Source organism: Globicephala melas, chromosome 9 (assembly GCF_963455315.2).
Source record: "Globicephala melas chromosome 9, mGloMel1.2, whole genome shotgun sequence".
In the NCBI taxonomy this organism is placed as follows: Eukaryota; Metazoa; Chordata; class Mammalia; order Artiodactyla; family Delphinidae; genus Globicephala; species Globicephala melas.
In genome coordinates, this window is record NC_083322.1 from 89,861,094 (window position 1) to 89,886,542 (window position 25,449).

Here is a 25,449-nt window from a genome sequence, read left to right on the forward strand (position 1 = left end):
TCCACTGAGAAGCTATAGTATCGTCCACTGAGAAGCAAGAGGTGGTTAATTCCCGATGAGCACAGAAGAGGTGAGATAAGGGTTCTCTACTAGCTGTTGTCTGTTAGGAATTCTTTAAGCAGTTTCTACGCTGCTTTGAAAGATTTCTCAAAGGGCCAGGTAATTTGCCATAAAGGTCTTCCTAATTGAAATACAAGCTCAATAATAACCCTTATCCAAGTTTGGATTTGAGGGCCTACACGTGTATGGATACATTTATATCCACTCCCATTCTTTTCCATCTGTGTCTCTGAAGACTGCTCTTTCAAAACAGGTCACTTGGAGGAGACTAGTTGCTCCTTTATCCACATAGCTGTGAAGTTCCAAAGATTTACTTACCTTCTTAACATCTTCTGCACTTTGTTTCACAGTATATACTACTTTTTCAATATATTCTGCCTCCCCAGAGTTCTGGGCAGCTTTCCGCTTAAGTTCTTCCACGTTTCTCTCTAGCTCGCTGAGGCGCTGGGAGGCATTCAACAAGGTTTCCTCGGAAGCTGCTGTTTCAGACTCGATCTAAAAGCATCATCATTCAGCAAGCCATTAATTCAAGAAGTGGTAGCAAGTGCTATGACTACAGTGTAGAGGAAGATTTAAAAAGCTGCTATGACATTGCTCTAGAACAAAAGAAATTTCAAGAAAGCTTATATAAAGTGCCCAAGTTTAAAATAGTCTCTGTTCTTTCACTACTTCTGCTGGTCTAGGCTGAAATTTTTGTAAAATTTTTCGTTACTGAACCACCTCCAGGCAGCTTGATGTGTTGAGAAAGCACTTTAAGAACTTGCCTAGTGTTCACAAAGCAGCAGATGTGAGTAGAGGGATATCCACACAACTTTGTAACTTCCAGTCAATTTTAGTTTTTTTCTATCAACTGTAAATGTTAAACTCTAGTAGCATAGTACTTCAGAAACGACATGGAAATCAGGAATGTTAAAACTCTGAAAAGTTACTATAGGATTGTGAGATGGCATAGGTCTGGGAATGTTATAACTGGACGCTGTAAGTGCTCAAAATTATTTAGGGAAAAAGTATCTTATCTGTGCAACTGGTGAGGGTCCACACTGGCTCTCATTTCAAAGTAATTAGTAACCATTGTTTTTAAAGCTAGCCAAAGTAAGCCTGAACCATAACAGAAGAACCAGTTTCACTGAGCACCTAATTTTTCTGAAAAATGATCTTCAAGGCTGGGTCTGTTCCACAGAATTACTCTGAAATAACAATGTCGTAACTAATGGGTCAGTATATGCATATTAGTTAACTTAGAAAACAATTCTTAGGGACTATTCTTACAAGATACCCTTACAGTTTTAAGTAGGCGAATAGTTCGTGACAAGCTTTCGTTAGTGTGGTTTAGGTAAAGGCTCTATTTTTTTTTTACTGTTAACCTGAAACACTTCTGCCCACCATTATTAACTTGCAACAACAAGCCAGGTATCGCACCTACAGTTTGATTAATAGTTTCCATTTTGCTTTTCAAAACAGTCATTTTTTTAAAAAGTCACTTATTAACATGTTAACAACACACTGACAAATTTGAAAATCCTACAGGTAGAAAAAACAGTAATTGAAAGGGTTAGAATGTAGTCTGGTGGGAAAACATAATTTTTCTAAACTTGAACACGTAGCCTGAAGAAAGGGCCTTAAATTGCTCATAATGTAAGAAAGTGGCTTGGGAACGGTCCGGCTTCATTCTACTGAGAGTAATGGAATACGGGAAGATGGGCTGTTATCAACTACTGGTAGGGAAAGCAGGCTGAAAAGGCATTTCCCAAGATTTTAAACATTAGGGGTCGTTGGCTTGAGAAGGGGGATAGCAGCAAGTAATAAGAGCATCTAACTTCAAAGTGTATTCTGAGAACATAAGGAGGAGTTAAACGAGTCATCCGTTTTCTTTACCCAGTTTCATAAAAAATGAACTTTCCTAAGATTGGAAGGAAAAATTTGCCTCTAGAACTCATTTTTGAAAAGTGAAAGAATAAAACAATTAGTTTGCATTACTTTTAAGAGAGAAGTGTTTAGAATAAAGCACTAAATCCATGTGAAAAGTTCTTAATGTCTCTAGGGTATTTTGCTTATAGATGTCCCATGCATTCTGAACAAAACAGATTGTTTAGCTGTAAGAGCTCTATTAGGTTCCTCTAAAACTGGGTGTTAGAAGCAGACATTTTGTGAATGATCACCTCATAAATCTTGAGACACCGGTCTTACATGCAGTTGCTTTTGGGCTGCAAAACCTTGCTCTGTTCGTCCTCTCTCTCCAGCCAGAGATGGTCTAAAACTGGATAAGAGTAAGAGTGTGCTTCATACTAAATAAAATCTGTGTGATTCCTTGAAGGAACAGGAAACTCTTTTTATCTTTCTTAGGCTTTCTGTGGGGATGAAAATGAGAGGGGGTTTAATGTTTCTCTTTAGAGTCCTTTTTCTTCCTTGAAAATGACACTTTAGTACCTTGTGCGATGGGAATAATTTAGATTTACTGAAAGGACTCCTTTAGTGTTCAATTGTAAGAATTTTCATAGATAACTGTCAAATGCGCTTCTTTTCTGATAAGAGTATATGCGCCTGCATTTTCTCCCACGTGTAATAATGATTGCAATGTCTTACTGAAGTTAGCAGGTTCTGGGTTCCTTGGATGTCTTCATCTGCTTGTTTAATTGCCTTCTCTGCTGCAATCTGGGCCTTTTCTGCTTCTTCCAGAGCTTCCTTCACCATGTCTGCAGTGACTTTAACATCTGTTGCACTGTTGCTGAGTAAAAGAATGAGACAATGTATTATATATGTGAACATGAAAAAAGTACTTCCTCGCAGAAGAGAGCATTTCTTTTAAAGAAAAGCCTTCCTGAAATGACCCTGAGAGACTCACGTGGAGAAATACTTTATTCAATGCTAGATACACAAAGCCCCCCCTAAATGCCATAATACTGTCTTCAGATACCTGGCTCTTTGAGCTTCTTCTAGCAACATCTCAGCTCTGGCAATGTCAGCAGCACTCTGCTGTAGAATAACCTCTACTTGAGAAAGGCTTTCAACTCGTTCACGAATATCTTCTGTCAAGTTCTGTAACTGCTGTGGGGTGCTAGGCATTTCCATTTTCAGTACTTCATTAGCAACTGCTTCAATGCTGTCCAGGTCAGCACTATCCTCTGTTAAAAGCAAAGATATTCCCGTGAAGAGGTGAAAAATCATACATGGTTCACTCATTCAACCACTTACTGGTCATCTACTATGTGATCAGCATGGTGGGGTTACACCAAGACAAAGGTACTTCCTATTTAAGAGTTTTTAATCTAGGTTGGGGAGATGAGACCTACACACAGGAACAGTATTGCAGACAGTGTGTACTACTGGAGTTGGTTGTAGGCTGGGGTCGTTGGGTAAAACTGTGGAGGGTGAGGAACTGATCAGGTTTTGAAGGATAACAGGATTTGAGAGAAGAAAGAACATCTCTGGCTGGAGAGGCAGGATGGGCAGAGCAAGTTACGTGGAAGTTGAGTGAAGCGACTGGTTTCTGATTGTAGAAAACGATACAGGCCAGGGTAAAAAAGCTGGGTCTTGATCCTAAAGGGCAATGAAAACTTTCAGTTGAGGTTGAAAAATTAGGTAGGATACTACTGTGAATGCAGATGTAAGTGTTGAAATTCCTAATAAATTATCTGGATTCAGGAAACTACAGAAAGGGAGAAAATCCAGTCAGAAGCAAGAGAATCAGGATAGTTGCCTTATCAAAGAAGGCCAGGGAGTTTCAAATGTCAAATGTGAAAACAGGTCAAAAAAATACTGGAGTTTAAACTTTAAATATGTCATTGATATTTAAGGCTTTTTTTTTCTTCTTATAAACTGTGAAAGAACAGAACATAAAAATGGAGCCCTGAGGGTTTAAAGCACAGGATAATATGTGAATATTCCATAAGATATCCTTAGCAAACTGAGAACAAAGCTGATATGCTTAAAATGACAGTACAGAAAGATGAGAAGTGCATGGATCCTAGAACGATGGAGCTATTCTACTATTGAACTTACTGTGTGTTATAATATACATCCCTTTTTTGATTAAGTCCATTTCAGTTGAGAGTTTTCTTTAACTTGCAGCCAAAACTATCCTGAGTGGTAACTAACACTCAAACTGTGACCTGCAACATTTGTGAGCTGGACCACAAATCCCAGAGATTTTCTGTTTCTGTACAGAACACTTAAGGTATAGAGCTCTGTAACTAACTATAATATCCTATAAATAATAGGATTACAAAGCTTTAGGGACAATGTCAAAAAAGCTCTACTTTGAATTAAGGTTCTTATGACACATTATATGTAATCTCTAACACAAATTTCAAATTTAGTTCTCATAGTGTATGTTTGACTTCTTGATTTGTTACGTGGGTATCACATCGGGTGTGTCTGTTTCAGCATAAGTTAGAGGTTATTTACATATACATTTAAAAATTTGGAAGTATTTTATTCCCTGCAAGAATTTTTTATCTACAAGGCAGATTTGAATTATGGCCTCTCAAACACTCTTAAAAAATTGTTGGACAGGAAGAAATGTCTAAAAGTAGAATGAAAAAGTTCCTTACGGGTCAAAAAGTTCCTGATTTGCTTGATCAGATTTCTCAGATCCTCATTGCTCTTGTCCACTTTTTCTTTGGTAGCATTGGTTTTCAACAGAACAGCTTGAGCATTCTGTTTTGCCTCATCTGCCCTCAGTTTTGCTTCAGAGACCTATGTATGGGGAATAAAATAAATGGTCCAGAAAATGATGTCGAAAAACTTTTTAGAAACAAACATCTCCCCTTCAACCATATTATATTCTTGTATAGACAAAGTATTCACTATACCAGTTCCTATACAACAGTCTTACATAGCTAGGGCTAGCATATAAAATTTTTTTCTAGTTGTTTTTAATTCCTCCAAAACATTTGGTGATGTAGAAGATGTTCATTAGTCTTGTTCTCAGGTACCAACCTACATACTTCAGTTAACAGGAAGTTAATACTTCATGTCACTTCAGAAGAATAAAGGCTCAATTGAAATAACAGCTGGAGGTACTCATAACCCTGGACCCATAGTTAATACATGGTTATTTCAGTTTATTGTGAGAAGCAGGTAGATTCTTAAACCATCTATGAATAAAAACTTCCTCCTCTCTTTCCCTGACCTCACAAAAACTTAGGCCTTTTCGTTTTAGTCAGCATTTGGAATTGACTTGGCCCGTTCAGATCCTCCAGTCCATAACAGAAAGGAAACAAACAAAAACAGCCCATCCGTTGAATTACCATCTTGGAGAGCCTTTCCACCTCAGCCAGGGCACTCAGGACATCTTGGTCAAAGTCCATGGCTTTCTGCCAGGCGCCGTGTGCGACAGCGACCAGCCCGCCACAGCCGGGCCCCCCACACTGCTTCTGTCCTTCGTCAGTTCTGCAGTTTGGGCCGCCACATTCGGTCTCGGAACAGGAAGCTCCCGGAGGTGTTCCACACGTCTGCAGCGAGCCAAGGAACAAGCACGGGGTGCAGAGTGAGTCCGCTGCAGCCAACAGCTGTGCAGAGCCTGGGTGGCCCCAGAGAGCGTGTAGGTGGTCCTCAGCGAGGGTGCTTGAAAACAGTATTCAGGATAGAGCGGAGCAAAGAGCTCAGGGCTGAGCTAACCTGCTTAGTTCCAAGGAAACGATGATTTACAGCCCTGCATCAGTACCTTCTGCCCTAATGAACTGCAATGCTATATGGGTTCTGTGCAGGGTTATCAAATGTTATCTGCTCCATCAGGCTGAAGTCAGCCCATATGAAAGCCAAAGAATGTGTCCCGTCCCCTTTCTCCTAACTGGTAGGATTTACCAAAAAAAAAAAAAAAAAAAAAGTATTGAGAACCTTCTTTAGACTTAGCATCCTGTTAACTGTTCTGGTGAAAAGGGTGATATAAAAGGCCCATTATCGGGCCTTTTAGTAATTTCCCATCTAGTAAGGAAGACAGATCTTTCTAGGTAAAACGGCCAAGAATAGCTCAGATGCTGCAAGTGCGAAGGAAAGCAGGCAAAGCAGAGACCACTGAGTATTACTGTAGTTTGGGAAGGAGTATTGGCTGGTGGGATCTGTGCAGGGGAAGTGGGGGAACATTCCACAGGGGAGAGGAACAGAGAAGACAAAGGTACGGGTATAACTTTCCAAATAACCTCCCAATGGCCCTGCCAGACTCCTCCAGACTCCTCCTTTCTTATCTACCAGAAACTTCCAAAGACCAGGGCTTGGTTGTAGAATATACACAGCAAATTACAAGATTGCTATATGATGGAAAAGGCTGAGCAGGAAGAAAAATTACATTTAGAGCTATCTATCCTTTTGTGGAAAATGGTCACGTTGAAAAGAGGCAAAAACTATATATACTACAGTGAAAAACAGTTAACAGGATACTCCCAAACAAGTACTCCTTTTAATAAGTAAAAGAGTAGTTTCGAATAAATACACTCAACTGTTTAACCTAATAGTTTTGTAATAATTATAATCCCATTATATCTCAAAATAATAGTCATTAATGTGTCTGGTTTACAGCACATAAAAAGCTTCAGAAAATAACATTTATTCCGCATGCTGTACAAGAACATGAGCCTTAATCAAGAAGAGATGCTTTCTAAAACTATCTGGCAGCACACTAGAAGATCTGTTTTGTTTTAGCAGCCTGGCAGGCTTAAAAAAAACCCCAGCATGGGTCTAACTAAATATACACAAAGACAAGAACCAAAGGTACTTGAAAAACACAAAGGAGCAAAAATTTTTCTACACGATAAGTGGTGGTATGGACTCTATAAAGGGAACTCTCGCAGGATCATTAACACACGCACAGAGTGGGAGATGGAAGGAGCGTAGGCTGTTCCTAGGCCAGGCCCCTGACGGAAAGCAGGCCCAGGGCAGGGCTCCCGCTCCTGTGGCCAGAGGCACCCACTGCAGCCCCCCCCCCGCCGCGACACCCTCTGCTGCAGAGCAAACATTCTTTAGCATGCTTATCTGCTTTTCATTTTAGTTTGGAGAGATTCTGTTTGTGATGACTAGTTTTGAATTAGAATTTATACAGAAAGAGCCAATATACCGAAGGAAGGAAGGAAGATTTGGCATTTCACGCTCGCCTGTGATGGCTTTGTCTCAGGTGCGATTACACATTGATCTAGGCCTCTTTCTCTATTAGAGAAATGGTGACAGGAGATCTCCTAACTCCCTATTTCCATTAGATGCCATCAAGTTTCCTAAGATAATGAAAATATAACCTTGTAGGCATTAATTAGAAAGCACAGTGTGTTTTTGTCTATTTCGGAGAGGGGGTGGGGGGGGGAGAAGGCTGGGGGTGGTGGGAGAAGGCTGAGGGGGGGAGAAGGCTGAGAGGGCGGGGGACTGTTACTAAGACAAAATTGTAGCGAAGCCTGAACTCAGCTTCCTAGGAACCCACCTTCCCCCTTGTACTGATCCTCTGTTCTAAGCTAAGAGAGCAGAAGCCTTATAAAATAAAGGTACAGTATATAAAAACATCCTCCAGAGTCTCTCGGACGGGTGCTCTTCCATGAAAAACAATGGGGGAGCAAGAGGAAGAAACAGGCTTAGTTTGGCTTTTGTTTTTGGCTTTCTGCCTGATTTTCATTGAACTCGCTACTCAGTTTCATTTGGCTTCAGAATTACTTTTTAAAAGCTTCCGGGAAATGAATCCACTTCCTAGGCTGGTCTTCACTAGGTGAAGTTACTGGGACAAGGGAGCATTTTAACACCCACCCACCCATGAAAAAAAATTCTTTAGCGCCCTTCAATTTTTTTAAGAAGTCTCTCCCAGAATGATTCTCAATTGCTCCCCTGAGATGGAGTTTGCACTTCAAATCAGAACAAAGTAAAAAATGTCCACAGTATAAAAAGGATCCAGTTTAGATAAGAAGGCAGTGACTCAATTCAGCAGCCTTGGGATAGTAGTCCTGATTCTTGGTTGTACCACAGAGAAACCTCTAGGAGAGAGGAAGGTTGGAAACCCACACACTGTTGTGTTTAATCTGGCTTGGTCACTGGATACCCCAGACTGTGGGCCAGAGACTGAGCCGCGGAGTTTCCCTCCTGCTGACTCATTTGCAAAGTGGACAATGTTAAAGACAAAGCAGGGTGTTTTTTCTCCTGAAGCATGGCAGCCTTGAGGCCAAACCCTCAAACCTTACCATTTCGGCAGCAGCTGAAAGGTCAAGACTTTGTAGTTTGCCTGCCAGTTCATCCAGAAGGCGGGCCTGCTCCTCCTGTTTTTCCCTGAACTGGGACTCTCGCTCCAACATCAAGTCTTCCACTCTGTCCCGAGTGCGGGCCGACTGCTCCACGGGGCCACTGGAATCTGTGGTGGAGGCGTTCACACGCTCCTCTGCCTCGAGAGACATCTGGAAATACTTGGTGATGCTGTCCAAGGCGCCTAGGGCATGAAATGAAATTGCCCATAGTTAATCCCCTTGTACTCCATCTCCCCGTCAAGCAACGGCTGTACTTCGCGTCTAAACTGACCTTATGTGGTTTTGTTCTAAAATTCAAGGAATAAAATCTTTATGAAGAAATGTAACTTTCCTCTCATGATCAATGAATACACTTTGTCCCGTTAGCACCTAACTCTGGCTCTGGAGGATGCCAAACATCTGGATTAGAAAATTAAGTCGATCATGCAGATGTTGTTCCTACACACAGGCAAGCGTCCAGTTCTCTCTAAAGAGCTGGTGTCAGGCAGCCTGTAGATTACATGTCCAGATGATTTTTCCCTTTTCTCACTTAACTATTTAGATCCACTCAAATGGCTAATATTATATACATAAAACAGCTTGACGTGTTTTGGCTTTAAGGATCTAGCCAAAAAAATAAGCAATCACGCATAAAGCAGGATGGATAGGGTGATCTGACACATTTTTAACTTTCTTTTGCTTTGCGGAGGGAAGGTCCTATAATACGGCCTTCGATACCAATAAACGATTTGAAAATGTGATTTCCTGACCAAGTAACATTCTTGAATATAAAACGATATGCAGAAGTATCAACTTAATTTCTTAACTTTTTACAAGAGCCCGTTTCCAAGAGAAGCCAAGGAGGTAAACCACTAACTGGAGAAAAAATTTAAAAATCAGAAAACGCATGCCATTCTAATGCAACAACCACTGCTCGCTCCGTGCAACCCCTTCTGTGCCCCATGTCCCATGTTTGTAAAATGGGGACTTTAATCCTCATTTGTGCCAGAGTCTCAATGAGAAAAAGCTTAAAACTGATTACAAAGCACTTAATTTTCTTCTGAAAGTGCTCTATTAAAAGGTTAGACAGGTGGTAAAATCCATTGCCCAGGATTAAGTATTTGCACAAAAAAGTGCTCACCCCGAATATCTGAATTTTTGATAAATTCCAGTTGTTCAGCAAGCTCCTTCACTGTGTTATCCAGGTTTTCTGCTTCTGTCTGTAGAGCATCTAGTTCTCTGGCCGTGCTGTTGTTTTGCGTAGCTGTGTCGGATAAATTTACTTCTACTTGAGCCATCTTTTCTGTAACATCTTTGGTTAGTTTCCTGTAAGGAGGAGGACACATTTACCGAAGGAAAATAAACCAAAGGGAAAACTCGAAGTCTCAATTTTACATTTTCTACTAATACTTTATCTATTACTCTGTAATTTCAGACCGATTCAGTAGTCTGTAGTTATCTTTAAGTACTGATTTTATTCTTATCATTAAGAGACTCTGTTAAATCTAATAATTTTTCTTTCTTCAAGACTTTGAAGAAAAACACAGCAGCACCACTCAGCTGTGTTGTGGCGGATGGACTACAAGAGTGATTCCGAATGTCTGATGTAACATGAGCACAGTTCCAGAGCGTGGAGCACCAGCTCTGTACATAAGCAGCTTCAAGCCCATACAATCCCACAAACTCTAAAGATGTAAGTGACTCCAGTGTACAATTATGCCTCCCAGCCACCCACCAAAAATGCTCTCACGTGAACCTCAGGGATCTCCTTCAAGATGGGACATTCAGAAAGCAAGCCCCACCGCCACCAGGAAGACAGCAGGAGCAACCCAAAGGAGCTTTTCATACCCAACCCCCTTCAAGCCACGTCTCATCAAAGGAGCCTCCTCCTTCCACCAACAAAGCAACCCTTTCGTTTTTCCTGAGAAAGAAGGTAGTACCAGTAAGAATGGAGTATTTCATTTGGAATCTAAACCCAACTGCATTTTGTTCTGTATCTTCCTGTCTCCAAAGCTGTACTTTAGGCATCTATTTGTAAATTACTCGTATATACAGTGGGCATGTGTGTATGTATCTCAAAGAAAGGAATATTTGAGAAGACCTTACCCCTGGGTATCACCTAACTCAGTATTATTGTCTTCTCAGGAATATAATTGTACAAAAAACGGGGAAAATGCAGAGATGCTGAAAGGTTGGGGGCCAGTCGAAAAATGATGTTTAAGGCTGAGAGAATACCATGACCCAACTCAAAGAAAAAGTGCTTAAAAGGATTTGCGGGTTAAATTACATTTAGTAAACCTGATGGCTCTTTTCCTGAGGCTAGTTTCTTTTTTTTCAGTCCTTTGCTTTTATTAATCGGTTGATTCACAGAAGGCTTTCATTTTTCCTCAGGTCTCGTACAATGTTATACTTTTACAAAGTCAAATCTCACATTGTATATTTGTAAATAATGCCCCTTTGGATCCTAGACCATGCGTCCTTGGATACTGTGTTGAAAAAAGATTGATGAAATTGGTGTTCCTGAGGTGATTACAATCTGTCTGATTAGGTGAAGAGTGAAGGTAGGACCAGGGCTGTCTGAGGAGTGTAGTCGCTCTTGTTTTCCCTTAAGGTGCATGGCACCCAGGTCAAGACATCATTTCCTAAATGGGCTTGCACTCAGACCAGGGCCTTCCACAGGGCCTTCCACAGCTCATTATCGCTACATGTAAGGAGGCTGAGTTGTACCACAGTCTTTTTAATGAGGTTGAGTTCCTCACTAAGTGCATTATGGCCCCACATCAGACATCGCCTAACACCCTGGTCAACCGCATGATCTTGGCCATGAGATCTGAGGCTTGAAATCAAGGGACTAGTTACTTTAAATCTAGGTCTAGGAAGGTACTTGAGCTCATGTCAGCAGTTAGCTTCCTGCTTCTCATACACAGTGCTGAGACGAAAAGGCCATCTCACTTCTTAGAGATGCTGATTAAAAGTCCCATCACACAAAAATGTTACCGTAGTTCTGTCACGATATAATATCGCCTTAATGTATAGGACTTAGCCATGAAACAGCCCCCTTGCTCATGCCAAATGGTGAGTCTACAATAAAAACCCACAGCATTTGGGGAAACACAAATGCTTCATACCCTTTCCTGTTTTGTCCTTTAGCCTAGACCTTATGCTGTTTTGGGCCGGGGCCGGGGCGGGGAGTCCTTTTTGGCAAAGGGAGTTGGAATGTTTGAGAGCAGGAAAGATGACTGGCTGGGAGAAATGGGAGAAAAAAATGGGAGAAGGTTCAGCATCACTTTGCTCAATTCTCTCTGCTTCCACTGGCAAAATACACACTTTCCAATTAGAGAGATGATTACCCAGAGAAGGGCTAAGAGGAGGAATTTTCATCACAGAGAACTTGTTATAATTGGATGAATGAAGCACTGCTCTAGTGGACCAACAGCTGAGCAGTGGAAATAACCTAGACATAGGAGTCTTATTTGTGGTAATGGACTTTTCCTGGTAGTAGCAAAACATGTAACAATTCATACTGTTTTCTGCAATTACCTTACCATTTCATAGATCAGTCCTTTTGTCACTCTGTCAGGGAAAGGTAAATACTATCCTCCCCTCCGCAGGAGAGAAGAGAGAGGCTTAGAAATGAGTGAGTCATTCAAGTTCACAAGCCTAGCAAGTAACCCAGCTGTGACTCCGTTACGGATCCTTTGTCTCTGAATCCAGCATCCTTACCATTCTACTGCCCGAGAATACTGTTTGCAGAGAAGAGTGCTGAATATAACGTTCACACATTTTGCACTGCAACTCTGGTCCCCAACAATGAGCCATCGTCCACTCACCCCCATGCCCAGAGCAGCGACTGCTGGGAAAACAAATGGCCCAGTTACCTATTTTCACTCACAGCACTAACCACGCCTCCTGGTGGAAGGGCCACGCTGTGGATTCATCGAGTGGAAACAGCATCGTGAGCTGTTACTCTGGTCCATCAGCTACTTACTCTGCTTCCTCAAAGAGGTTCCCGATGTTCTTCAGCGGCTCGGCGGCTGGGCTCTGGGCCAGGATGTCTCTGATCTCGTTGACTTTCTTCTCCACCGAGTCCACAGTCTCCCGGTAAGGCCCAATCACGCCACTGATCTTCAAGGCCTTGGCTTTCTCCAGGAACTTCCGTGTCCTGTTGGTCAGCTCGGCGATGATCACGTCCCAAAGGGCAAAGCACTGGTGGCAGGGCATGCAGTCGGGGAAGACGCCCGAGTACCCCCGAGTGCACTTGTCACAGCGTGGACCCTCCACACCCTCGACGCAGACACACTGGCCGGTGGACTGGTCACACTGCAGTGTCTCGATGCCCCTGGGGTCGCAGTCACAGGCTAGAAGGGAGACGGCAGTGCTGGCTGAGCTACTAGAGCCCCAACCTCAGCGACTTGGCAGTTAGAATCCTCAGTCACCATTACAATGGGAAGGTTTGTAAATGGTCCAAGACAGTTTACCAACGGTTTGCAAAGAGACTGCAGCTGCTTCCTCCAGAACACACGTTATCTCAACCCTGGCTAATCACGTCTTAACTATAATAGTGATGATAGTTTTTTTTTTTAAGTGAACACCACTGTACACCATTGTGCCTGCCATTGTACAGATGGTTTACATGCATCATCTCATTTAATCCTCAACATAACCCTACAGGAACCAGGTGTTACAATCATCAGTTTTATGGATGTGGAAACTGAGGTTTAGAGAGGTTACATGACTGCCAAGTCTTCCAGCAAGGAAATGGCCAAGCCAGGATTCTATCTCAGCACTTGGCAGGCTCCAGAGCCTGTGCTCTTAAGCTCTGTCCTGCCTTTGCCTCCCTCTTTTTTTGACCCGTCTGTAGATCCTCCCAGGACAGACAATTCAGGTGACGGCCTGGTGACATGAGGCCTCTGGCCTGAGATACAGCAGTAATGAGCAACACACCAACATCCCTCTATCCGGTCACAAAGCACAACAGTGAATGCTTGATGAAATGCAATAAAGTTGATAAAAAGAAAACGAAATCAGGCAGAAGTCTCAGGAATTCCAAGTATCCCGATTTAAAAGGCTTTCAACTCAGTATCCTCTAACTCAGGCTTTCAACTCAGTATCATCTAACTCGTGGGTGGGTGTCTGCCATTGTGATAACCACCCCTAGCCCTAAGAGCAGAGGCTCATAAAACATCTGAAGTGATAGGAAAGGCCTTGGGAGCCATTCAGTCCCAACCTCTCACTGGCCCAACAGGGTGGGCACCTTAGGCAGAACCAAATGGTACAGGGTGAAATCTGCGTTCTTGGCCAACGGCCTGTGGCTGAGATTACCCATCACGATGCCTATGCCTTTGAACCCTGGCTCAGAGTCCCAAAGCTCAGGTGACTAACTTGGTTTTATATCAACACTTGACATTTCACAGTATCTGTACAGTGTTTGAATAACAAAAGGCCTGTACACACGTCTTATTGCTGGCCTTAAATCCTTTCTGGGAAAAGGTGGGGATAAAAAAAACAAAAAGATCCTATTTCCCTAACTAGATTGTGGACTCCAAGGGCAAAGGTACACCTGTAACCACTTCTCCATTCTCAGCTCTGAGTACAAGGTCAACTTGCAAACTGGAGTTCAACCGTCTTTGCCAAACGAGCCTTTAACCTCGCTTTTGATACAGGTATGCAAGAGACATCCATACACCCCTACAAAAGAAAATAATCCTCCTAAGACGCAATGTCAACTGTGGCAAAGCATAACAGAATCATCCTCTCTGAGGTAGCTTTGCACCCCAGTGCTCACAGCAGCACTATTTACAATAGCCAAGACACGGAAGCAACCTAGTGTCCATCAACAGAGGAATGGATAAAGATATGGTGTATAACACACACACACACACACACACAAAATATTACCCAGCCATCAAAAAAGAATGAAATAATGCCATTTGCAGCAACATGGATGGACCTAGAGATTATCATTCTAAGTGAAGAAAGTCAAAGACAAATATATGATATTGCTTATATGTGGAATCTAAAAAAAAAAATGATACAGATGAACTTACTTACAGAACACATAAACCCTGAGACATAGAAAACAAACTTCTGGTCACCAAAGGAGAAAGGTGAGGGAAGGGAGGGATAACTTAGGAGTTTGGGGTTAACATATATACACTACTATGTATAAAATAGATAAACAACAAGGACCTACTGTGCAGCACAGGGACCTATACAATATTTTGTAATAACCTATAGGGGGAAAGAATCTGAAAAAGAATATATAACAATCACTGTGCTGTACATCTGAAACACAACATTGTAATTCAAAAACAAATTAAAAACAAACAAAAAACCCCTTCTTGAGTCAATAGGTACGATTGCCTCTGAAAGACTTTCTAATAAAACATATTCTAGAACCAGTTTCACCGATGGTCCTGAGAAACAAAACGCCTTTATCCTCCAAAGCCAGAAAGACGTGTTTGTGGCTTGGACCGAAGTTCACCTGAACATCCTCACACCTTGCCTTGTATTGTTTAGCTTTTCCTGGCCTTTGTTTGCCAACTACACTCCACGATCTCAAGCGGCAAGTTTGAGTAGCACAGCGTTGTAATAAGAGCACAGGCTGCCTGGTGGTGAATCTTGCCTTCCCCACACCCAGCTATGCGGCCCTGGGGAGGACAGAAACTGAGTCATGGCTTTTCGCATAAAAGGGGTAATGATTATACCTAGCTCCTCCTAGGATTGCTTTCAGGATGAAAGTGTCTGGTCCAGAGTAAGCACTCAATAAATGTTTTTATTCTTATCATTCTATGTCCAAGTGTCTGGTGGTTCCTGCCCAGAGTGTTGCTTGATCATATTTCCATGGGAAAAAAGCTGTCATGGCCTTACGTTTGTCTTTGCATATTTGCCAATAACATGATTATTAAACAATCTGAAGTTTGGAATACTCCAGTCTTTAACCTTTAGAATTTAAAATCTGTAGGTACCTTAGGTTTTCAAAACAAAACTTCTTTTTCCTTAAGCATTTTGTTTCTTTCGAGGCATGTTTCATTTTCCTGTGTTCTTTGGCGCATTCTCATGAATCGGGAAGCAGCTTAGGTGAGCTGTGGATAACTGTCTTCCCTAGACCATTAATTAGTTCTAGGAGATGTTCCCAGAAATGAGAGTTCCATGATCAAGCAGGTTCGGGAAATTCTACATCCTCCTCTTGAAGGTTCAAAACAAACAGCATATTAAACTCATAGGAGTTCTGCAGGAAAAACCCTGTTTCACTTTTTTTTTTTTTTTTACCCAGTCATATCCCAGACTCATTGGACTGTGGGATCTTTCTCTAGTGGAATACCTAATGACACCCCAGAAAAAGAATGGGAAAGGCTTGGGGAAACCACGGCCTTCATCAGTTTCTACAATCAGGAGGATGGGAAGAACTTCAGACTTTAGGAATGAATTTCCATATCATCTTATAAAATTCAGTCATCTTCCAAAAAGCTGTGAGTTACCTGGGTCATCTAGGTCCTAGCCTCTCAAACTCCGGCACGCATCAGAATCACGTGCAGGACTCATTTAACACATTTCCACCCCACCCCCAGATCTGGAACCAGTGAGGTCTGAGAATTTGTATTTCTAGCAGTTGCCAGGAGATGGAGATGCTGATGCTGAGGGCTGCTACACCCCATTTTGGGGAGTACTGACTGTTATCTTCCCAGCTGTTCTCCTCCCTTTTGCCTGTTAAGTGTGTATGTGTGTGTGGAGTGGAGCAGTCATGAGCCTCAAGTCAAGCCATGTAAGTTGATGCACAGACCTCAGGACCTGTGCAAGTGGGGGGCCTTCATGATGCCACGTTAAATGAATCAGACTGTCAGTCGCTCCTGTCCCGCAGGCCCCAGCAGGTAGCCCTGTTTGGGGCCTCAGTGGCCCAGCAGATCTGTCCTACTTTACCATCCCCCTTGGGCTTGGGACAACGGTAGCAGATGCTGCACATGCTTAGAAAGCCTTTCTTTCCCCTAGATAATGCAAAGGCACGGTGCAGTTCAGTCCTAAAGAGGTTTTCACTAGATGCATGCTGGGGGCAAGGGCTGTGTGCATATGTTAAATTTATTTTTAATTTCTCTAACAATTTTTATTTAGGTCATTGGTAAAGACATGTCTTGCTCTCATTCTGTCATGGGAATATTTGAGGGGGAAAATGTTGGCCCCAAACTGGGATTTAGAAGGCAAGTGCCCTCCCATTAAGGCTTTGTTTGTCTTTCACACAGCTACATTTTTTATCCATAAGGAGAATACTTAGCTATGACTCAAGTCTTTCCAGAAGCATATAGGTGGTCCCAGAAAGTCTAAACCTGTGCCCTCCAACAAACCACTTCAACTGAAAGATGAGCAATGGAAAGCATATTTGGCAATTAATTACATAATTTGAGAAGAACGGTCATGTTCTTTTCCCATAGTCCACCTAATTCTCGTCCCAGCTGATCTCTGGACCCTTACCCTCAAGACCAGCATCACAGAGGCGGGGCAGAGCTTCGGCGCCCTCCAGAGACCAGGACCCACTCAGCTGACAACATTCCTCCATTTGAAAAGTAGAGTCAAATTTCATAGATGGCTGGATTGCAGTTTCATCACTGAAAAAGTCAATCCTGACCTTTCTCTGGAAGGGTACCAAATGACTACCTAAAACGCGTCAGGTTTTCATTTCAAACTGAAGCTGGGAAACTGCTGAAGTGCCAGTGGGCACGTGCTTCTTTCCCTCATTGAGTTTGCAGAACTGCTTCTCTAATGGGGTCACCTGGGAGGCAAGAACTAGAAGGCCCACACTTAGGACCTTGTAAAAAGACCTCCCCTAAGAGTAAAGGTTGGTTCTCACCTGACAATTTAAAACTTCAAGGACACTAAAATTGTGAAGGAGACTCTCCAATCAATCATCTCTCACATTCACTGGGATGGGAAAAATTATCAGCTAACTGTGCAGGCTGTCTCTGACGGAGGCCAGTGGGTTTTCTCCTCTCTTCAGAGAAAGGCATAGGTCCAGGGGGACCTGGAACTCAGTGTGGCTTTAAGGAATGGGATTATCTGGCAGAGGATCACAAACTTTCTCTTGGGAAGAAGAGTGTATATAGCAAAAGTTGTTCCCTGATTTTTAAGCTGAACAAATTGTGAAGATGACGAACAGCATTCTAAAAATGAGACAGTCATCATTTTTACGAGCCATGAGAATTCTACCTTCACCTATAAATATATTCTTGGTTATGTGGGCAGCGGGTTCTGTCAATTTTTACTAAGTTTTCTCATCATTTAAAACAAGAGGTGCAAATTATTAGGTATAAAATAAGCTACAAGGATATCTTGTACAACACAGGGAATATAGCCAATACTTTATAATAACTATAAATGGAGTATAACCTTTAAAAATTGTGAATCGTTATATTGGACACCTCTAACATATAATATCGTACAGCAACGATACTTCAATTAAAAAATAAGTAAATAAAACATGTTCTCTAAGAGGTAGGCAGATGAAAAATATTGTACCCATTTTAGAGATACTGAGATCTAGAGCAAAGCGTTAGCAAGTGAATGCCAGAATGGGAAACGTCAGCCCGTGTGCCTCTATCAGCAGGTTTAACTTTTCTGCTCTCTTTGTATCCTCCCCTCCCTGTCTGCAGACCTCCCCTGCCCATTGAAGAAAATCCATCCCCAATGGTGAAACCAAAGCTCCTCGTTAGTCTCCACGAAGACAGTTTCCATGACACCTGCCAAGCGACTCCAGTTCCTACCGGGCTTCCCTCCTCTGATGCTGCAAAGGACAGCACCACTTACCTCCAGCCATCCTGCTACTTTATCTACCCTTTCCCACAGCCTACAAGCTCCGCCCCCCCAACCCCCTCTCAGGGAGTGGCTCTTCTCTGCTGCATCCACTCCCCACTGGGCACCAGTGGGCAGTCACTCAGGGTTGTGTTGGTCCCCCCTCTTCCCTTTTGAAACTTGAACCTGCCTGGGGAGCGAGAGAGTGCTATATCCTAAAATCAGGTGACTGGGTTTATTGGCTTTTGCCGTGGACCTTGCCTCACAGCAATAAGGGACCCCAGGATGTGCTATCATGCCCAAAGCTTTACTCTTACTTTACTTAGGCTTTTCTATTTTACTTTAATGCGGGAAATTTAAATGCTTTTTCATCTCTGAAATGCGATTTTCTTTTCCTTTAAATTCTCTACCTCCTCCAGCCCCACCTTTCTTTTTTTTTGGCCTCAGTACTGTAACTTCAGTTTTGAAATGAAAATTGGGGGAATGACTATGACTTCACCGGCAGAAATGAGCTGGCTGTCTGGCCCAGGAGTTGGCAAATGTTTGCTATAAAAGATACTGCGGGGCTTCCCTGGTGCCGCAGTGGTTGGGAGTCCGCCTGCCGATGCAGGGGACACGGGTTTGTGCCCCGGTCCGGGAAGATCCCACATGCCGCGGAGCGGCTAGGCCCGTGAGCCATGGCTGCTGAGCCTGTGCGTCCGGAGCCTGTGCTCCGCAACGGGAGAGGCCACGACAGTGAGAGGCCCGCGTACCGCAAAAAAAAAAAAAAAAAAAAAAAGATAGTGCGTATTTAGGCTTTGCAGGCCCTATGGGCTCTGTCACAACCGCTCAACTTGGGCACTGCAGCACGAAGGCAGCCCCAGACAATATGTAAACAAATGGGCATGGCTGTGTTCCATTAAAACTTTATTCACCAGCCCAGGCTATGAGCTGGATTTGGCACATGGCCGTAGACAAGCCTTCCCTCTACTAACAAAAGTATCTGTGGTTCTCTAAAGAATCAAATTAAATCTGATTTCCCGAGCCACCCTGGAAATAAAAAGGTGGGTGATTGTAAATGAATCCTAGCCTGAGAAAAGATGACAAGCATTTAAAAAAAAAAAAATTATGTCTGACAAAAAATGTACTTCGATTTTCTACAAAAAAGTTTGAAATGAGAAACGAGCAGGATGAAAAAAAAATGGCCACTCCCCAGAGCCTCTCACCTATGGCCCACATTTCCAATCAGCCTGGGTTTAAGAAACACTGGCCTTTTCCAAGAGCCAGGATCCCTGCTTCTGCTATCCACCAGTCAACAGGAAGATTCCTCCTGTGACCCCTTCAGTCCTCAGGGCACAAGGCAGGGCTCCGGGCCGAGGCTTTCTCGGGCACGTTCAGGACTGGGTAGGCTAGATCCTCTCCATCCAGCACAGTGATGGGCTTGTTCGGACTTGGCACCATCGGCCAAGAGCCCCAACCCACCAGGACAATGGGAACATTCAACAGTTCATGAGCTGGAGGCTCAACTCGTTTGTCCTTGACATAACTCCATTTTTTTCTATAAGAAGACTACTTAGCTCTGACCTAAGCCTTTCTATAAGCATATTGTTAGCAAGGTGGCCCCAGAAAGTCTAAACTTGTGCCCTGTTCAACTAAATGATTTGAATCTGAAGACTCTTGGGCAATGAATGATGTAATTTGAGAAAAGTGGTCACATTTTCCCCCCCATAGTTCCGCCTAATTTCAGATGACACCTATTCTTGTCCCTGCTGGTCGCTGAACCCTGTCCCTTCAAGTTCTTATCCTCCCGTTTTCACTGGTGCCTCTGTTCCATTCCTGAATTTTTGTCCCTGCCCTCATCATATTATACTGGTCCTGCTTCGACTGCCATCCTGTGTGCACAAGGCCCGCAGCTGGCCAGGATTCCCCCATCGTTAACTCAGTTCTCACCCTCTCTGAGTGCCTTGTCAGTTACGAGCTGCCTCCACAGGGTGTCGAAAGCATTTGGGTCCCCATAGTTTCTTATGTAACAGGCTGACCTTTCTTCTAGATGAAACGAACAGAGAAGCTGGCGAACACGGATGCCGTGGATCTTTCTCTCTGCAAACTTTCTAAAACATGATCTAACTTTTGACCTGAACAAGTTGATACTGTTCCTATAAGCCACAATGTCTCTGGCAGATTTAGAGGCGAAAGTTTAAAGATTAAAGGGTAAGGGGTAACGTTCTGAGTATTAAATGAACAATCCTCTGATTGACTCTGACTCCAGAAAACAGGTTTTTCATGCTAATAAAGCTTAGATAGAGCAAAAGGTCAGAAAGCTCTGGCAGCCAAAGCTATTTTGCCAATGACACATGCTGACAGAATCAGGCTATAAGCAATGATAGAACTATTATCTGGAGAAAATCAAGCCCTTGGGGCAGTACAAGATTGAGGAATTTAACAGAATTGTGGTTAGAGCTCTGGAGAAGCCAGATTTTAAGCAGGATCTTACTTGCAGGAGACATCTCAAATCAAGTGGTCCACTGAATGTCACGGACCTTCTAAAGGAAGTGAGAAAATCAGATCCCGTTAAGAACCAACGTCGGGACTGAAGGATGATGAATTAAAGCACGCTTATCAACACAGCCTTCATACCTCCTCTGTGGAGCAAACCTTCATCTCATCTAAGATGTTAGTACAGACCCTTCTGGCTACACCTCGAATGAAAAAAAACAAATCATATGCCATTGGGTCTGGTCGTGTCCACTGTCTGAAGTCTTCTGGCTGTTAAGGAACAGATGAGTTGACTCTGAAAGAACACGTAGTATCTAGGTTTGGGACTTTCGACAGAATATTCTGAATGAACCGCTAACGTGCAGATCTGTAGTATTTCTCACTACAGTTGTATCCAAAAAAGAAAAAGATGTATTTTTTTTTAATGTAGAGTCCAACAGGGACCTAGAATTTCAGATGTGTGACGAAGAAAATGGATCAAAGAGCAAATAAGAAACTACAGAAGATGTTTATCCATTGTTATAAACTTAAAACACAGGGAAGAAAACCCAAGTAGGAAAGAAAGAAGAGGAATACAGAATGGCAACAGTCTATTAAAAATCTTTCCCATAAATGCTTTTACTTGAAGATCTTAAAAATAACCTGGCAGGTCAAAAAAAACTGCAACAGCCTAAAAAATTAAGCAATCCTTCTGATTCACATGATTGTAACAAGTTTTGTTCTTAAGAAAACATCGTTTTCCCTCACAGTCCTAGTTAATCATGAGCCTAAGTGGGACGTGGTGCTCCTGTCACCTGTTCCTTTGTTGTCCCCGCTGATGAGGACAGTACGCTCCTGCCGAGGGCTTTAACTGTCAGCACCACCTGCTTGTTACACTGGGATCAAACAATCTTACCAGAACATTTAGCTCTGCTTGTGCAGACAAGAAAGCTGGCCCCAAAATACTGTTCAGAGGGGGAGAAAGTCAATTTGCAGAACTCGACGGTGAACATGAGCACATTTTGGTTGAACGCATTTTTAAAAGCCATTCTGGTTACTCAACCATAAAAAAATGAAATAATGCCATTTGCAGCAACATGGATGGACCTAGAGATGATTATACTAAGTGAAGGAAGTCAGATAGAAAAAGACAAATATCATATGATATCCCTTTATAGGTGGAATCTAAAAAATAGTACAAATGAACTTATTTATGAAACAGAAACAGACTTGCAGACATAGAAAACAAACTTGTGGTTACCAAGGGGGGAAAGAGTGGGGGAGGGATAAATTAGGAGGTTGGGATTCACATTTATACACACTACTATATGTAAAATAGATAACCAACAAGGACCTACTGTATAGCACGGGGAACTCTACTCAATATCTTGTCATAACGTATAAGGAAAAGAATCTGAAAAAGTATGTTTATATACACACACCCATATATATAACTGAATCACTCTGATGTACACCTGATGCACTGTAAATCAAGTATACTTCCACTTAAAAAATAATAAAAAAAAAATAAAGCCATTCTGTGTGTATTTGGGGTACGTACGTATGCTTGTCTGTGCTGAGACAAACCTCACCCCTGGGGAACAGAGCTGGAAGCCAGCAGGTCCACTTTTTACCACTTACATGCCTCCAGGATTTTTTGTGTTTAAACCATGAGCATGCATTTCTTTCGTAATCAAACCTCGTTTTTATAGACAAGTTCATTTGTGCTGTACTGGACAGAAGGCTCCCTCAGACACCCGGCCCCCCCACTCCACCCAAGAGCCCGGTGCCCGCGCCTCACCTCGGCACTCCACGCTGGGGTCCCCCCAGAAAAGCTCCTGGCACTCGCTGCACGTGCGGCCTCCGAAGCCAGGCATGCACTGGCACTGCCCCGTGAACTGCGGCCAGAAGACAGAGCCGGGTCAGACAGGCTGCCAGGCCCAGGCCAGGCTGCACTGCCTTTGCCGGCTGCCAGTTACGGGAAGGGGGACCCATCTGTCTGCCTGAGAAGGCCTCACACCTGACCAGGAACAGGGCATCTTACACTGATCCCAGGTGCTGAGGGCCCCAGGCCGGGGTCTCCTAACTGCTCTTCTGCAACTGGGGCTCGGAAGGCCCAGGGCACGTCTCCCTTTACTGACATGTTTCCTCATATCGCTCACAAGCCTGGACCACCTGTGACTCACTCACCATTCTGTGTGTGTCAGGGAACAGGAGAACTCTCTACAATGTTGGGTATGACTATGTGGCTCATTTCAGGCTGTGTGGTTAAGGAAAAAAAAGCCTGATTCGGCAGCCAGGTATTGAAAAAAAACGGCCCCCCTCGTCCATTCTAAAGCGAGTCTGTACCCCTTCAGCTGGGGTGCTAGGCTGCGGTGCTACAGGTGCATCCGATGGGGCCTCTGGGCACAGTTACACAGCCCCAGCCAAGGGGGACCGGGGATGGTGGATATCCAGTCTGTGCCGTGTTTGCCAAGCTGTGTGCCCTGGTGCAAGGCTGTGACAAGGAGGGGTGCCTTTCTCTAACTGGGGCCCGGCCACCAAATAGCTGTCACCCGGACTCAAAGTCATCTTTCCATATGCCATGACAGCCTCCGCTGGCCACACCACCTCACCTCGTTACAAGACGGCCCAAAGGAATGAGCAGCGTCGCAGTTGCACGGGTCACACCCTGTCCCGCTGGCCAGCTGCCAGGTGTTGGGTGCACAGCGGTCACAGTTCTGGCCCATCACATTAGGGAGACACAAGCACTGCCCGGTGATTTTGTCGCACTGGCAGTCAGAGCCGTTACAGCGCTCCTGCACGGTGCCCAGGTAATTGCAGACACACTCTGAAAAAAGAACCACCGGTCAGATATACTTACAGAGTCACACTCGGAAAACATACAGATCACGCAAAAGTCAGCTACATCAAATGACTACCATCTTCCCTCTCCAGATTTTGATTTGGAAATGCAAACAAGTACAGAAAGGAACAGAGGGGATTAAAAAAAATCTAAAACTGTGGTCTTCATCTTCTTATGATGTTCCATGCAGTTCTGACATTTCCCAGGCAGACCTGCAAAGTGACACATTCTGCCCGGCGGTATTTTCACAACGCTTGATTGAATAAGCGGCTGGTGACTCACTGTAAAGTTGAAGATTTAACTGGAAATAAAACCTATGCTGTGGGAACGGAGATACCTAATGATTTCAAACTCTTGGCAGGGAAGAACAGTCATGGCTGTGTGAGCCGTGGCAGGGACAAGCCCTTTAAGCTAGGAAGGCTTAAAGCAATCAGGTCCTGCTGGTCCTCAACATTCCGCACGTGTTTGTATCAACAAAGACAGGGGCCTGGGGCCCTGCAGACACAGCAGGAAATGCTGGCTGATCTTGTGATGAGAGAGAAATAATGTGTTCCAAAACAGAGACTTCAGAGATGTTACTTCTTTCTTTTCCTTAAGCTGGAAGGCTCTATCCATCAATGACGTAAGAAAAGGTACAGACCAAAGTGCGTATTTAGGACGCAGAAGTCCCAGCCCATCAACAAGTTCATGGGCAGAACATAAACATCAATATACTCTATGGGATGGCATTTATCATGGGGACAGTGACACAGCTTTTGGTTCCCTTTCAGGCACTGAGCCACAGCTCGACACTTCAGCTCTGCCAGGAAATGAGGATGTAAAGAAAAAAAAAATCATCCTCATCTTTCTTTTGTCACCAGTGAAATCTTACCCTCTGAACAAGCATTTTCCCGGATGAGACAAACCCCTGAAGAATAAAATCCCCCAAGGAGGAGGAAGAGGAAGAGAGTGGAAGTCATCCAAAAGAGCGGGCAAAGGGAACAGGCATCTTACTGCGACAATCCTGCTGGAGGGCGTCGCCATAGTAACCGAAGCGGCAGAGCTGGCAGTGCTCGCCCTCCGTGTGGTACAGGCACTTGAGGCACCTCCCGGTCTCCTTGTCACAGGCTTCTGGGTCCGTCGTGTCGATGTTGTGGTGACACCGGCAAGGCTGACACGTGCCCCCCACGTCCGAGGGATTGCCAAAGAAGCCCGAGGCACAGTCGTCGCATCTGGAGCCTGTTGTCCAATAAAACCGGCATGGGACCTTCGGCTTGCCCCCTGAAAGGTCTGGTCCCCGACATTCCCGCCAACCAGAGGTGCCACCCAGGCAGCGCCTGGGCCCCCAGTGTGCTAGCTACCGAGCCGGGTGACTGAGCCTTCAGGGGAAATGGGCCGTTAGTCGTGAGGGGAAGCAGCGTCTTTGCAGCGATGCTGCTGCAGCCTGGCTCCGCGGCCACGGCGGGGAGGGGCAGGGAGAGTTTGGAGGTTCCAGCACACAGGAGGTTAGCTCCTCATTACACAGGGATGGACACATCAGGAGTGAAACAGTGGTCTCACAGCGGAAAGCTTAGCTTGATGTTACATCCTAACCCAAGGCGTATGTTCACTGAAAAATCCCTACTCCTCCATGAGCAACCGAAAAATGGGGCCCCTCGAGATGACCGATTTCCCTTCTTAAGGAATCCCGAAGGATGAACAAGGTCCTACTGTACAGCACAGGGAACAATATTCAGTATCCTGGGATAAACCATAACGGAAAAGAATATGAAAAAGCATGTGTGTGTGTATATATATATATGTGTATAATTGAATCACTTTGCTGTACAGAATTTAAAACATTGTAAGTCAACTATACTTCAGTAAAATAAATTATTTGAGAAAATCCTGAAACATGCAAATTGGCTGAGCCATGGATAAGCATAACGAGTATTTGAAACGGCGGCATCAAGGATGAAATAATGTTTGTATGCACAACTAGCCACACTCAGAGTGTTGACAGATAATGTGAGTATAGTAAACAATGAAGAATATCTCTAGCTTTGACTGGTTGTGTTGTCTGGGGCTCCCAGATGATATTCTTTTCTTCCTTCTGCCCCCTATTTGGCCAGTTCACTACTCTGAGACTCTTCCACTAGGAGT

General features: G+C 43.8%; 2 protein-coding genes across 2 annotated transcripts in view; one reads left to right on the top strand and one right to left on the bottom strand.

Moving 5' to 3' along the window:
- DLD (dihydrolipoamide dehydrogenase) overlaps nt 1-15,175 on the top strand; it is a 54,411-nt gene extending 39,236 nt beyond the window's left edge. Inside the window, exon 15 of the mRNA XM_030871142.2 lies at nt 9,778-15,175. The gene's annotated coding sequence lies outside the window, so the exon portion shown is untranslated. The remainder of the gene's footprint in view (nt 1-9,777) is intronic.
- LAMB1 (laminin subunit beta 1) overlaps nt 1-25,449 on the bottom strand; it is a 73,689-nt gene that overhangs the window by 1,544 nt on the left and 46,696 nt on the right. Inside the window, exons 22-32 of the mRNA XM_030871138.2 lie at nt 24,322-24,546; nt 23,099-23,313; nt 22,285-22,381; nt 12,238-12,607; nt 9,391-9,575; nt 8,211-8,452; nt 5,310-5,513; nt 4,611-4,755; nt 2,975-3,182; nt 2,644-2,785; nt 379-555 (exon numbers count right to left, since the gene is read on the bottom strand). Of these exons, the coding sequence (XP_030726998.2) occupies nt 379-555; nt 2,644-2,785; nt 2,975-3,182; nt 4,611-4,755; nt 5,310-5,513; nt 8,211-8,452; nt 9,391-9,575; nt 12,238-12,607; nt 22,285-22,381; nt 23,099-23,313; nt 24,322-24,546 (2,210 nt within the window). The remainder of the gene's footprint in view (nt 1-378; nt 556-2,643; nt 2,786-2,974; nt 3,183-4,610; nt 4,756-5,309; nt 5,514-8,210; nt 8,453-9,390; nt 9,576-12,237; nt 12,608-22,284; nt 22,382-23,098; nt 23,314-24,321; nt 24,547-25,449) is intronic.